This window comes from Lepisosteus platostomus, chromosome 26 (genome assembly GCF_059453375.1).
Source record: "Lepisosteus platostomus isolate fLepPlt1 chromosome 26, fLepPlt1.hap1, whole genome shotgun sequence".
Classification (NCBI taxonomy): Eukaryota; Metazoa; Chordata; class Actinopteri; order Semionotiformes; family Lepisosteidae; genus Lepisosteus; species Lepisosteus platostomus.
In genome coordinates, this window is record NC_142636.1 from 4,773,452 (window position 1) to 4,787,552 (window position 14,101).

Sequence of the window (14,101 nt, forward strand, 5' to 3'; positions counted from 1 at the left end):
AGAAAAGGTTAAAATATCATTTTTCTCACAAAGTATATAAACAACATGGTCAGAAGGAACACGTAAAAACGTTTCCAAAATAATAATTAAATTCTGAAAAGTATGAGTTTCTTTTACTGTTATAACGAGCGCAAGTATTCCTGGAAAATGGTAATCACTTAACTTTGAATGTTTTGTGATATTTAGAAAGACAAACAAATTCAATATAGTGTCGATAATATTTATTGTCAGTAATAATATCAGTAGCAGTTTGAAATTATTGACTCTTTGGACTCTTCTCTCCTGTTTGGATTTCCCGTTTGGACTTTGGCTTTGTTTGTTCGCCCAGACTCACTTTCCCAGTACACCAGCTCACCTTGGACACGCCCCCCTGTATCCTGACCCTTTCCTGACTTTTTCCCTCGTGTATCTTCACTATTCTGGATCGCATCGTCTGCATAGGGCCAGGAAGGAACTGCTACGTGACAGAAGGGTTAAAAAGAAAGTCAGACAGGCAGGGGGAGGGTGAGTTGTGAAACTGTTACCTGTCCTGGATAAAGCGGTTAGAAAATAGGTGGATTTACACCTGTGAAAAGTGTTCTAATTTTAATGCGATACAGAAGACATTATTCATAAAAATTATCTTGAATGGTCTGTAAACCAAAAATCTATGAAGGAGACATGTTGAGTATCGCCTCTTTTTACACTTGGAAGACCATTCCAATGTAAATGCGACACTGAAGATATTATTAATAACCTTTTAAATCTGAAGGGAGCTCTAAAGGGATCCACACATCACAGGTCCCTGCTAGCTATTGAGAGGGAAAGAAGGTGACGTCACCGCGCAGGCGAGCGCCTCTAATGTCAGGCGTAAGCATTAAATAAATTTAGATCTTTAAATTAATATCATTATTGATTTCTTTAGCATCACAACATTGTCCAATAATACTCATCTTGTGTCTAATTTTTAATTAAGCAGTATTTGAGCTACAGACCATATTAAAACAGGCTTCACTTTTTTGACATATTGATGATAATGATATCAGTAGAAGTTTGAAACTATTTGTTGTTATTAATAAATCCCTTAGGTTTGAACATGTTGTGCTATTTAGAAATATAAAAAAGTCAATAGAGTGTCCATAATATTGCTATTTTGCTATTGCTATTTTCATTTTTCAAAGAAATGTTTGTTAAAAGAAAAGTCATAGCAATAGCCGGATTTGAACACCCAACCTCAGAGTTATAAGTCAGTCACTAAAGCTATTACGCCACTGACACAGTCACATGACAAGCACTGAAACAGCCATACACATATCAATAGAAAGTCTTATATTACTTTTTGTGCTACAGTACATGAATATAATTATATCATTATTAATTTATTTAGATATGCAATTCCATATTATATTCCCTATTAATCAAATTGTAAAAGTATGCTTTTGTTTACTCAGATATCGAGCGTATTCGCAGAAAAGCTTACAACTATCACTTTTCTCACAAAGTACTGTATATAAACGTACAGTAACATGGTCAGAAGGAGCACCACTTTGACAGACTGTCTTATCACTTGATGTCAGAATATCCCCCTCTCCAAAACCCCCCCTTTTTTTTTGCTTACAGTAGTACTTCTCGCGTTAAGAAAGTTAGGTGTTAGCATAAACTATTAGTAATCAATAATATTAATTATTGATTATTACTTTTAATTATTTTAAGCTGTATTACAGCATCGTACACATGCTTAAAAGAGAACAGAGAAAATGCAACATTTTGGCTGTGACGTCTTCTTCAGGTGTGAGGTTCAGCTCAAAATGAAACATTAAAATGTAATGTAGGATCTGAACAGGTTGAACTATGATTTGGGCTTGATTGAGGTCAATGCCTTTCATCTGAAATCCTGCTTGAATCCTGCTAAACTAAAAATAAGACACAAGAAGAGAAGAGGCTGAGGTGAAATTTCTCTGTGAACTGAAGGGTTAAAGTTTAAAGTGTCTCCTCCTTTTAACGGGAAGAGACGTGGTGCTTTAAACAAGAGAGTACGGCGTTACTTTTCAATGAAAAAGTGTGTGTATTTTTTTTACTCCCTGGCGGATACAGGCTTCCATAAGAATCAAGTAATAGGTTTATTCCATGCTGAAAAAAAGAAGAAAGAAAACACATTCCATACGAATCAGTATGCTGTAGCTTCTGGGAAATACATTTTTCCTGCATTAAAGTTTAACCTGTCCAGAGCGCCCTACATTACAAACTCCAAGCGTTTCACCCTCACACGTGAAGAAGGATTCACAGCCGAAACGTAGCAGTATTGTATTGCAGTAAATGTTTATATCATTATATCTATTTTTTTATTTTTTCTAAAAAAAATTAAAAAATCATTTGCCCAGCCTAAGAGGGGGGGGTCTGCTCTCATTGACAGCCGACACTCCTCCATTAACTCAAGTGAAAAATTAATAATGCCAATGTAAACGTCGTATTTACAATTTGTTGATAATAAAAATGTTAAGTTCTCTAAAGCTTTCTCAGTCAAATATGATAGTTTACCCAGGGAGCTGTGTAAGCATGCGTAGGCAGGAAAAGATCAGCTAAACTGGGAAAATGCGACACTGAATATATTATTAATAACCTTTTAAATCTGAAGGGAGATCTAAAGGGATCTTAATACACTTAATACCCTTTATTAATAGGGATAATAATAATAATAATTGCTTACACTTATATCGCGCTTTTCTGGACACTCCACTCAAAGCGCTTTACAGGTAATGGGGACTCCCCTCCACCACCACCAATGGTGCAGCATCCACCTGGATGATGTGACGGCAGCCATAGTGCACCAGAACGCTCACCACACATCAGCTATCAGTGGGAAGGAGAGCAGAGTAATGTAGCCAATTCATAGATAGGGGTTATTAGGAGGCCATGACTGGTAAGGGCCAATGGGAAATTTGGCCAGGACGCTAGGGTTACACCCCTACTCTTTTAGAGAAACACCCTGGGATTTTTAATGACCACAGAGAGTCAGGACCTCAGCTTTACGTCTCATCTAAAGGACGGCACCTGTTTACATTAGGACCCACACAGACCACAAGGTGAGTGCCCCCAGCTGGCCCCACTAACACCTCTTCCAGCAGCAACCTTAGTTTTTCCCAGGAAGTCTCCCATCCAGGTACTGACCAGGCTCACACCTGCTTAGCTTCAGTGGGTTGCCAGTTGTGAGTTGCAGGGTGATATAGCTGCTGGGATCACATGAATTTGCGCCCTACCGCTGTGTACATACAGTACAAACATATTGTGATATTTAGAAATATAAAAAATGTCAATATAATGCCAATTATATTAGCTATTTTAGTTTTTTAAAGAAATTTTTATTTGTTAAAAGAAAACTGTTGGCAACAGCTGGGTTTGAACACCCAACCTCAGGATTACAAGTCAGTCACTTAAGCGATCACGCCACCTCAATGGGAAGTCTTATATGACTGTTTGTGCAACAGTACATGAGTATAATTATACTGTTATTAATTTCTTTAGATATGTGATTCCATATTGTATTCCCTATTAATCAGATTCTTTAAGCATGCTTCCGTTTACTAAGATATCGAGGTATTCACAGAAAAGCTTAAACCTATCACTTTTCTCACAAAGTACTGTATACTGTATAAATGTACAGTGACAAGGTCAGAAGGAGCAAGGAGCACGTAAAAACGTTTCCGAAATAACCACGTGTAAGACTTTGATGCTTAAAATGTTTACGGAGAAATGGAATACTGATGTGTATTTTTTCTATAAAATACCAAGACCAGCCATATACAGTACAGTTTACATACAGTAATATGTTTATGTTCCTAAATTAATATCTTTTATGAGCATGTGAAAGGCATGGTGAATCGGAGATTCTCAAGAATTACTTTGCATGATTGGAAACAAATGCGTGATTGGATCAACGAAATACTGTGGTGTTACTTTTTGTTAATGAAAAAATAAAATATTTTCGTTTACAAAGACGGTCAATGAAAAAATAAAGTATTTTTGTTCACAAAGACTGTTACAAAGAATGTGGACCAGGGTAATACTTTGAGTTTACAGCTTGTCCAAGGTCATTCATTATTAATACTATTTGTAATATCTTCGGTAAAGACTTTGATGGCGACAGCTCAAACGCTGTACATGAGAGGTTGTTATTATCTTGTGGTATTATGCGGGATTATATGGTATTATACGGTAACCAGTTATACTGAGACAAGCGCACCGCGTTTTAACGCAGTATAACTCGCTCGTTTTTAATGGCTGCATCTGTAAAGGCACGAACCTCCAATGGACAGTTTCTTCACATAAGCTGTCAAGTTACTGAGCTCTACCCCAACCATAGACTCACACTTATGTATTTTTTTCTCTTCTCACACTGCTTGTCTGATGTGTTTTTCGTCTTAAGTTGTATGTTAACTTGTGGCTGTTCTGTGTTTATTGTGGCGCCCTCACCTGGCGTTGCGGCCGAAGAGTACCCAGCTGAGCCAAAGGGGGTCTGAGGGCTACTGGCCAGCGCATGTTGACCATCTGATGTGGTTGCACATTGTTGTGGGTTTATGGGTTGCCATATAAATAGTTATCCTCGGTTTACACCCTTTTCTACCTGTACCCACTTAACCACCCTATACCTACGTACCTGTACCCCCTAGTGTGTTATACCCTGATTATGCTGTTGTAGCGGCAATGCTTGTTAATAAGACAGAATTAAGTGTTGCTGTGCTTTCCCAAATGAGGCCCCATCTCTCTCTTCATCTCTGTGGTGCAGCCATAGAGAAACTATTCATGCAGGCTGATTTAAGATGTTTTCTTTTGATAAAGGACAGCTCCCAAACGGGGATGCACTTAGCTAAGCCTGGCTATCATGATCAATGGTCATCCCTTGGCGCCTATCTGTCTAGGGAGTGCCAGATGGACATCTGGACTGCATTCCTAAGTGTCAGGAGTAAGTGACTCATATCTCACCTTGATCAACCAATCAGGGACTGGTAGGGCCGGGTAACCCACGTGGGTCTCTGATGCCCATGAAACTTTCAGCCAATGAACGAGCTTAAGTTCCTCCAGGTAAAAACAGGCAACAACAGGCACACTCAAAGCATATTTAGACATGTTGTCTATACAGATGCAGCCACTCAGACTGCACATTAATTCTTATTACCATGTTTGCAGTAGTGTTGCACAGAATATTTATACACTTATTCAGTGGATATACAGTTTTCTTACTGATTGGTAGCAGTATATGCTTGGAGAAGTCTCTCACCATTAGGTACAGGGGGTACCCCAAGGCTGTGTGCTGTACCCATTGCTTTTCACATTGTATACTAATGATTGTGAAAGCCACTGTGATTAACAGTTCAATTATTACATTTGTGCCTTGATTGTACTTTTGAATAATGACGAATACAATTACAGAAAGGAGATGTATTGTTTTATAATTGGTGTCAGGATAATTTATGGTTTTTAAACACAAACAAATCTAAAGAAATGATCATTCATTTCAGAAATACATTTTCTATTCATCTGAACCCTGTAACTGTGAAAAACAAAACCAATTAGATTTTTTACAAACAAATCAGTTATGACATCAATAAGATTTACGATGGAATGAAAAACAGAAAAAAATACCTGTACAGGGCTGCCTACCCCTGTTGTAGAACATAATACTAAACTTATTAAATCTGTCCACTGGGACAATAAATCATTATTAAATGCCTCTCATACTTACAATAACTGATACTAATAAAAAGGAACAGAACTCACAAATATTTTATTTTAAATTTAGAATTGCCAGATATGTTACATATCCTTTTTTCAGGCTAGTGTGACTTACAATTTTATGGAACAAGTAAAAATGTATTCTATGATGAAAAGAGAAGAATAGAAACACAACGTTTCGGCTGTGGAGCCTTCTTCTGGCTTCTCTTCTTCAAAACACAGCCAAAATGTTCCGTTTCTTTTTTCTCTTTCAGCATGGAGTAAACCTTTACTTGCTCCTTTGCAGCCTACGCATACTATTGCAGCTACAGTACCTACTTGAACTACTTAAAAGTATTTATGTACATACAGTAATCCATATTTTTCCGATACAGGGAAATCAGCTTCTAAACATAAATTGGAACAGCCTGATGTATCAGCCATTCCTGCCTGGAGTTTGGTCCTAAACTTTAACTCCACTTCCCCATATACCCGTTAAGACAACTTTAGTTTTACCAGTGAATGCTATTTTATTTTTTAACACAATAAATAACTTTGCTGTCAAAAGTTTCCCTTAGTGCTTTGAACAGAGTATACAACACTCTTGTATTGGCTTTTTAGTTGTTTCACCTTAAACATTACCTGTATATTATCATGGGAGTAGATGTTGTCTGGTTCAGTTCTCTTTCAGTTCTAGGAAGAGAAATCAACACTGCTGAATTCTCTGACGACCACGTGCATAATGCAGCCAGATAAACAACCCTGGCTCTGGAGTGGTCACACGCCCCTTTCAGCAGTCTGACCTGAACTCATCACTTCCGATTCCTCTGCTTAATCACAATACACTATTGATTTGGGATTGTCAGTTATGCTTTTCACAAGCAGGTACACTCCACCAAACTTCCTACCTTTCAGCTGCTCACCTCTTAACAACTCACGTGAAACACTGCTCTATAGCAGAGATGTATCTCAAGTTGATGTAGAGGCATTTTCCTCAATAATAATAAATAAACCTGAAAAGAACCAGCTGGTCAAAGGGGTCACTACAGTATATTGATAGGAGCTGAAAGAGACTCAACAACTATTTTCATGCTACTCTCAGTGGTACTCTGTTAGTGACCGTGAGGAACCCCAGTTACAGTTGGCTACTGAATATATATATATATTAAAGAATTTGCTTTGGGGAATGTCATTGTTTTTCAGCGTTCAGGCAATTTAAATTATTTTATAGAAAACGCACGGAAATGTACGGATTTTATTTCCGGTGTTTGAGGATTTTTTAAAAGACAAATACAAGCATTTGAAAAAGAAAGAGGATAAATGTATTTAAAAAATTAGGTTTACAATTGATTTCCGTAAAAAAAACAACAAATATTTCAATTCTTGAATGTGGTTTTATTTAACGCACTATGCAAATAATTGTATTATAAATTACTACTACAACAATGACAACAGTAATAATAAACAGAATTGTATTATAAAACACATATTTATAATAATAAATTTAAATTCCTATGTTGTATCATCAAAGTTACTTTTATGACTTCTAGAAAAACATTAACCCTATTATCCCTCCTCCAGAGTTTACAAAAGTGAGCTACAGTTTCCATAAAGTGTGCCTTCATTTGGATTACTGTATTCATTGTAGTTTCATGATAAAATGGCTCTTAAAGCATGGCTCCTGGTGTTATTATTTATCTGTGGTAAGATTTCACTTTATTTTGTAATATTAATGTTTAATGTAAGAACGTGTAATGTTAATTTTCATTTTTTGTCTTACAAGTTTGTGTTACATTGGAAGGTAATTAATCCTATAAAATGTTGAATTATTGATCTGCTGAAGAGATGACTAAATGAAAAAGAGAACAGGAAAAAGCAATTTAATCTTATTAATGTGTAATGAATCTCAAGGTTTTACAACACTTGTTCCAGACTAGCAGAATCCTCTGTGTAAAGATTAACCTTTTGTTTTTAATCCTAAATACATATAGATTTTTTTTTTCTCAGGTCTGTGTTTCACTTCTGAACAAGTTGTTTTGATCTTTATGAACAGTCTGGATGTTAAAAACTAAAATACTTTTATCTAAACTAAAGATTGGTTGTAGGGGTGAGCCCTGACTATGATTTTAGGATAATATGGATTACATGTGAAAATACAGATTTCCAAAGCAAAAAGTAATGAACATAGGAAAATAGCATACACAATGTATATAATTTTCTTAAAATTTTATTCACTGCACCTTGCTATTTACTGGTAATGTATCTGTAAAGTATGATGCATATAACACAAAGTGTTATTACTTTTTTAATCACACTGAACATAAAATAATTTAGAACAATGCTAGATCAATTAGCATTAACATTGCTAGATCAACATTGAAACTGTTTTCCTGCAAACTTTTTGAAAAATAAGTGTTGGCATACTGTAGTTGTTTAATTTCTGAAGGGTAGAAACCTCCACAGAAGCTGTCAGATTAAGGAACAATATCATAAACAAAATGTATCAGATATCCCACATAGTCTATCTACAGTTCTTTTTTTATTTTATTCCTTAAAAAAACATGCTATTGCCAAATTATATTTATTTTATATTTTGGTTTACAAGAACAACACTGTCTTGTAAATATTTCTATAAATTCAGACACGCAATAGCATAGTTGATTCATACATGTTTAAATTGAATGCCAGAGTTTAACATTTAACAAATAGTAATCAAATATAACAAACCAATCATACATTTTGAAGTGTATAAAGGAATAGTAATCCCATAAACAGGTTAATCTTTAATAGAAACAAATTAAATGTACCACTATAAATTAAAGTGCCTTCAAGGGGAGAAGCAGGGGTTAGTAAGGTAGAGAAAAGAGCACCCAGACCGCACGGGGGAACCCAGGTGGCCCACTGGGTTGGCTGACTCGGCATGAAAACATTTAGACTCCTGACTAGCGGAGAGTCGCTTGAGAGGCACTGCCTCACGACTGGGAGCTGCCCTCAGGGGATAGAGACAGAACTCCTGACTGGAGGAATCACTTTGAGATGCGCTGTTTGAAGGGTTGAGAATGAAGAGAAAGCTACTGAAAAGGAAGTGGAAGAAGTCCCCTGACTCGCTGAGAGTCGCTCTGAGGTTTTGCCTCGCAACTGGGATAAACCCTCTGGGGACCGAGGGAACGAGAATTAGTAAGTTAGAGTTCCAGAGAATAATGTGGCCGGGGGTCCCCTCTGGCTCGCACTTGAGAACCTCCCCAGAAAGGGTCAAGGTGGCACTGCCATCCTGAGGTCGGGGAAGTGAGCTTCACTGACTCCCAAGAGGGAACCTGGGTGCAAAGGCAACATGAAAGAAAGAGGAGGAGGGAGGAGGAGAGAATTAAAAACCTCTAGACGTGTGTTAGCAGGGTTAGGGTTTAAATAGGAAAGAGATAACTGAATGATAGAGGAAGGGGCAGAGCTCCCCTAGAACTCCACCTATTGGTTTACATTTAATTGGACTTATTTCAAAACCAGAGTATTAAATGCATGTAATATCAATTTGTGCTACACATATAATTTATAAGTTACTGAAGTCTTTAGCTATGCATTTTATGTAGACTTCTTGTTATGTGGATTTTATGTGGATTCCTTGTTATTCCTTGTTATATAGAGCACTAGCGGAATTTTAATATTCCAACCCAACTTTATACACATATATGCACTCACTCACACAGTACTCACAAATATCGAGCAAAATACCTTGTTAGTTACTGGCAAGATCAAAACTACAAAAAAATTAAACTTTTAACAACTAGAGGCTAACATAATCTACTGGGAGTTAAAAAAAACTCAGTAGGTCACCATATTAGCAAGACATGTTTGAATTATTAATTTAATTTAGCCAATGTAAATCAAGCATGTCACGGTGTACACTATTATGAGCAGCAATTCAATCTGAATAGTATTATTGGTTTTGCTGTTTATTCCACTAAAAAACTTCTTATGTTTTTTTTTGGCAGCTTTACACATTCGTGTAATCTCTTCCTCTACTTCTTATTCAAACCCCCAAAATGTGACACCTACTATCTCTCCTTCATCCCCAATCATCTCTTCATTTTCCTTAATTTCACCTACTTTTACATCCTCTCCTGCTCTACCAAACACTGCCATCCCTTTTTTAAACAACTTACCCACTACTCATCTCATTTCCTCTGAACCGACAATTAATATCGCTCTTTCTCCTCACTCTTCATCATTCACCAAATCCATGTCTCACCTTCCATCTACCACTACCACCAATACCCTAAGAAATGATATCAAAGTTTCAAACCTAAACATCTCGGTATCTCTTTCCAACACGAACACCAAACTGCCAGCCATTTTTAGCTTCAATTACACAAAAATCCCCACCAACTCCACTTCTGTCACTCGAACAGACACGACCACTAAAGCCCCAGCCACCACTACCCCATTTTTACCCATAGCCACTACTACCAGCACTACAATCACCTATAACTCCAGTGAGTACACAACCACTGAAATCCCAACTAACACCACTTTTGTCTCTTTCACAAACAGTACCACTCACTCTCCCACCACTTATAACTCCACTTCTGTCACTCGAACAGACATGACCACTGAAGCTTCAGCCACCACTACCCCATTTTTACCCATAGCCACTACTACCAGCACTACAACCACCTATAACTCCAGTGAATACGCAACCACTGAAATCCCAACTAACACCACTTTTGTCTCTTTCACAAACAGTACCACTCACTCTCCCACTACTTATAACTCCACTACTGTCACTCAAACAGACACGACCACTGAACCCTCAGCCACCACTACCCCACTTTTACCCATAGCCACTACTACCAGCACTACAACCACCTTTAACTCCAGTGAATACACAACCACTGAAATTCCAACTAACACCACTTTTGTCTCTTTCACAAACAGTACCACTCACTCTCCCACCACTTATAACTCCACTTCTGTCACTCAAACAGACACGACCACTGAAGCCCCAGCCACCACTACCCCATTCTTACCCATAGCCACTACTACCAGCACTATAACCACCTATAACTCCAGTGAATACACAACCACTGAAATCCCAACTAACACCACTTTTGTCTCTTTCACAAACAGTACCACTCACTCTCCCACCACTTATAACTCCACTTCTGTCACTCAAACAGACACGACCACTGAACCCTCAGCCACCACTACCCCATTCTTACCCATAGCCACTACTACCAGCACTACAACCACCTTTAACTCCAGTGAATACACAACCACTGAAATCCCAACTAACACCACTTTTGTCTCTTTCACAAACAGTACCACTCACTCTCCCACCACTTATAACTCCACTTCTGTCACTCAAACAGACACGACCACTGAACCCTCAGCCACCACTACCCCACTTTTACCCATAGCCACTACTACCAGCACTATAACCACCTATAACTCCAGTGAATACACAACCACTGAAATCCCAACTAACACCACTTTTGTCTCTTTCACAAACAGTACCACTCACTCTCCCATCACTTATAACTCCACTTCTGTCACTCAAACAGACACGACCACTGAACCCTCAGCCACCACTACCCCACTTTTACCCATAGCCACTACTACCAGCACTACAACCACCTTTAACTCCAGTGAATACACAACCACTGAAATTCCAACTAACACCACTTTTGTCTCTTTCACAAACAGTACCACTCACTCTCCCACCACTTATAACTCCACTTCTGTCACTCAAACAGACACGACCACTGAACCCTCAGCCACCACTACCCCACTTTTACCCATAGCCACTACTACCAGCACTACAACCACCTTTAACTCCAGTGAATACACAACCACTGAAATTCCAACTAACACCACGTTTGTCTCTTTCACAAACAGTACCACTCACTCTCCCACCACTTATAACTCCACTTCTGTCACTCAAACAGACACGACCACTGAAGTCCCAGCCACCACTACCCCATTCTTACCCATAGCCACTACTAACAGCACTACAACCACCTTTAACTCCAGTGAATACACAACCACTGAAATCCCAACTAACACCACTTTTGTCTCTTTCACAAACAGTACCACTCACTCTCCCACCACTTATAACTCCACTTCTGTCACTCAAAGAGACACGACCACTGAACCCTCAGCCACCACTACCCCACTTTTACCCATAGCCACTACTACCAGCACTATAACCACCTATAACTCCAGTGAATACACAACCACTGAAATCCCAACTAACACCACTTTTGTCTCTTTCACAAACAGTACCACTCACTCTCCCACCACTTATAACTCCACTTCTGTCACTCAAACAGACACGACCACTGAAGTCCCAGCCACCACTACCCCATTCTTACCCATAGCCACTACTACCAGCACTACAACCACCTTTAACTCCAGTGAATACACAACCACTGAAATTCCAACTAACACCACGTTTGTCTCTTTCACAAACAGTACCACTCACTCTCCCACCACTTATAACTCCACTTCTGTCACTCAAACAGACACGACCACTGAAGTCCCAGCCACCACTACCCCATTCTTACCCATAGCCACTACTAACAGCACTACAACCACCTTTAACTCCAGTGAATACACAACCACTGAAATCCCAACTAACACCACTTTTGTCTCTTTCACAAACAGTACCACTCACTCTCCCACCACTTATAACTCCACTTCTGTCACTCAAACAGACACGACCACTGAACCCTCAGCCACCACTACCCCACTTTTACCCATAGCCACTACTACCAGCACTACAACCACCTTTAACTCCAGTGAATACACAACCACTGAAATCCCAACTAACACCACTTTTGTCTCTTTCACAAACAGTACCACTCACTCTCCCACCACTTATAACTCCACTTCTGTCACTCAAAGAGACACGACCACTGAACCCTCAGCCACCACTACCCCACTTTTACCCATAGCCACTACTACCAGCACTATAACCACCTATAACTCCAGTGAATACACAACCACTGAAATCCCAACTAACACCACTTTTGTCTCTTTCACAAACAGTACCACTCACTCTCTCACCACTTATAACTCCACTGGTATTGTTACATTTGAAACTGCAACCACTACAAACTCTCTTTCTCCTACTAACACTACTATAAGTTTCCCAACCACTAGTTCTTTTACTTTACCAACAACACTTTCAACATTTACAACATTGCCCCCTCTGCCTTTATGTAAGAACAACGGGGTTCTTCAAAATGGGGTCTGTCTTTGTCCTGATGAATGGTTTGGAGATACATGTCAGTACGGTAAGCATTCAAATCTTTCTTCATACAGTGTTACAGTGTCCATTAAATAATGTGAGACATCATACACATAAATGCTAAGCTTTTGTAAAAGTTCATTTTCATAAATGAAATGTAATTTACTAACAGGGCAGCTGAATTTAAAAATAATTATTTTGCATCTTAACTGCAGTGCATAACTTGATAAGTAGCTGCAGTTGAATGTTCCTTATCTTTCATCTGGTAAGAGATTTGTAGTTTATAATTTTTAGAAGATGAAGTACTGATTTGGCCATTCTGGTTGTGGTTCACAAATAATTGCCACAGCAAAATTCACCATGCTCTTGTATATTGTCCAAAGAATTTCTTGGCAAAGTTTGGTAGGTGGCATTTGTGGTGCTTTAGATGTTAGTGAAACCATTAGCTTCATTTAATCTGCTGTAGTACTTTAAATACACTTAATATGTATTTAAAGCATACATAAATGGAATCATGTAACTAAAGGACAGTTTGGTGGCTGAAAATAAAAATAAGGTTCTGAACATCATTAACATGATTAATTTATGAATATAAATTTTATATATTTTAAAGTTGGTAGTGGTAGCATATTCCACTTTTTTGCATTAAATTCTTTAACATGGTCACTTGTTGTGGGTACTTTGGTGAAGTTTTGATGTACTGGTTTTGGAAAATGAAATACTTTTAGTTTCATTGACTCTTGTATAAAAAGGATAAAGTTAATTGTGTGGATTTTAATTTAACACATCCTGGGCAAGTAATGCTTTGGTTCAGTGGCAGAAGTTTTGCCCGCCAACTAGAAGGTCCTGGGTTCGATTCCCAGCCAAATATTCTTTTTCTAATAGTAAAATATAATAAATACTATATATAATTATACTGACAGGGTGCTGAACTGTAATTCTTGCAGGATGAACTGATAACTGTGCAAAAACAAAAAGCTAAGCTTTCTAAAGTTACAACTATGTCATAGATCGCACTTTATTTAAATAAACTTAGTGAAAGAAATATAAATAGCAGTCTTTTAAACATCATTTGTTTGAAAGAAAACAAAACATCAGCAGCATCAATAAAAAGATGTGCAGTCCAAACACACAGAACACACAGAAAGAATTTTAATGGTTTACAAAACA

At 38.0% G+C, this 14,101-nt stretch overlaps 1 protein-coding gene across 3 annotated transcripts in view; it reads left to right on the forward strand.

Annotated features, from left to right (window-relative positions):
• The first annotated feature begins 7,277 nt into the window (after positions 1 to 7,277).
• Positions 7,278 to 14,101, forward strand: part of LOC148639749 (uncharacterized) — a 99,528-nt gene continuing 92,704 nt past the window's right edge. For all 3 annotated transcript variants that reach the window (XM_088620664.1, XM_088620666.1, XM_088620667.1), the window contains exons 1-2: positions 7,278 to 7,391; positions 9,675 to 12,977. In XM_088620664.1, coding sequence (XP_088476790.1) covers positions 7,349 to 7,391; positions 9,675 to 12,977 — 3,346 coding nt within the window. In that variant the 5' untranslated portion in view covers positions 7,278 to 7,348. The remainder of the gene's footprint in view (positions 7,392 to 9,674; positions 12,978 to 14,101) is intronic.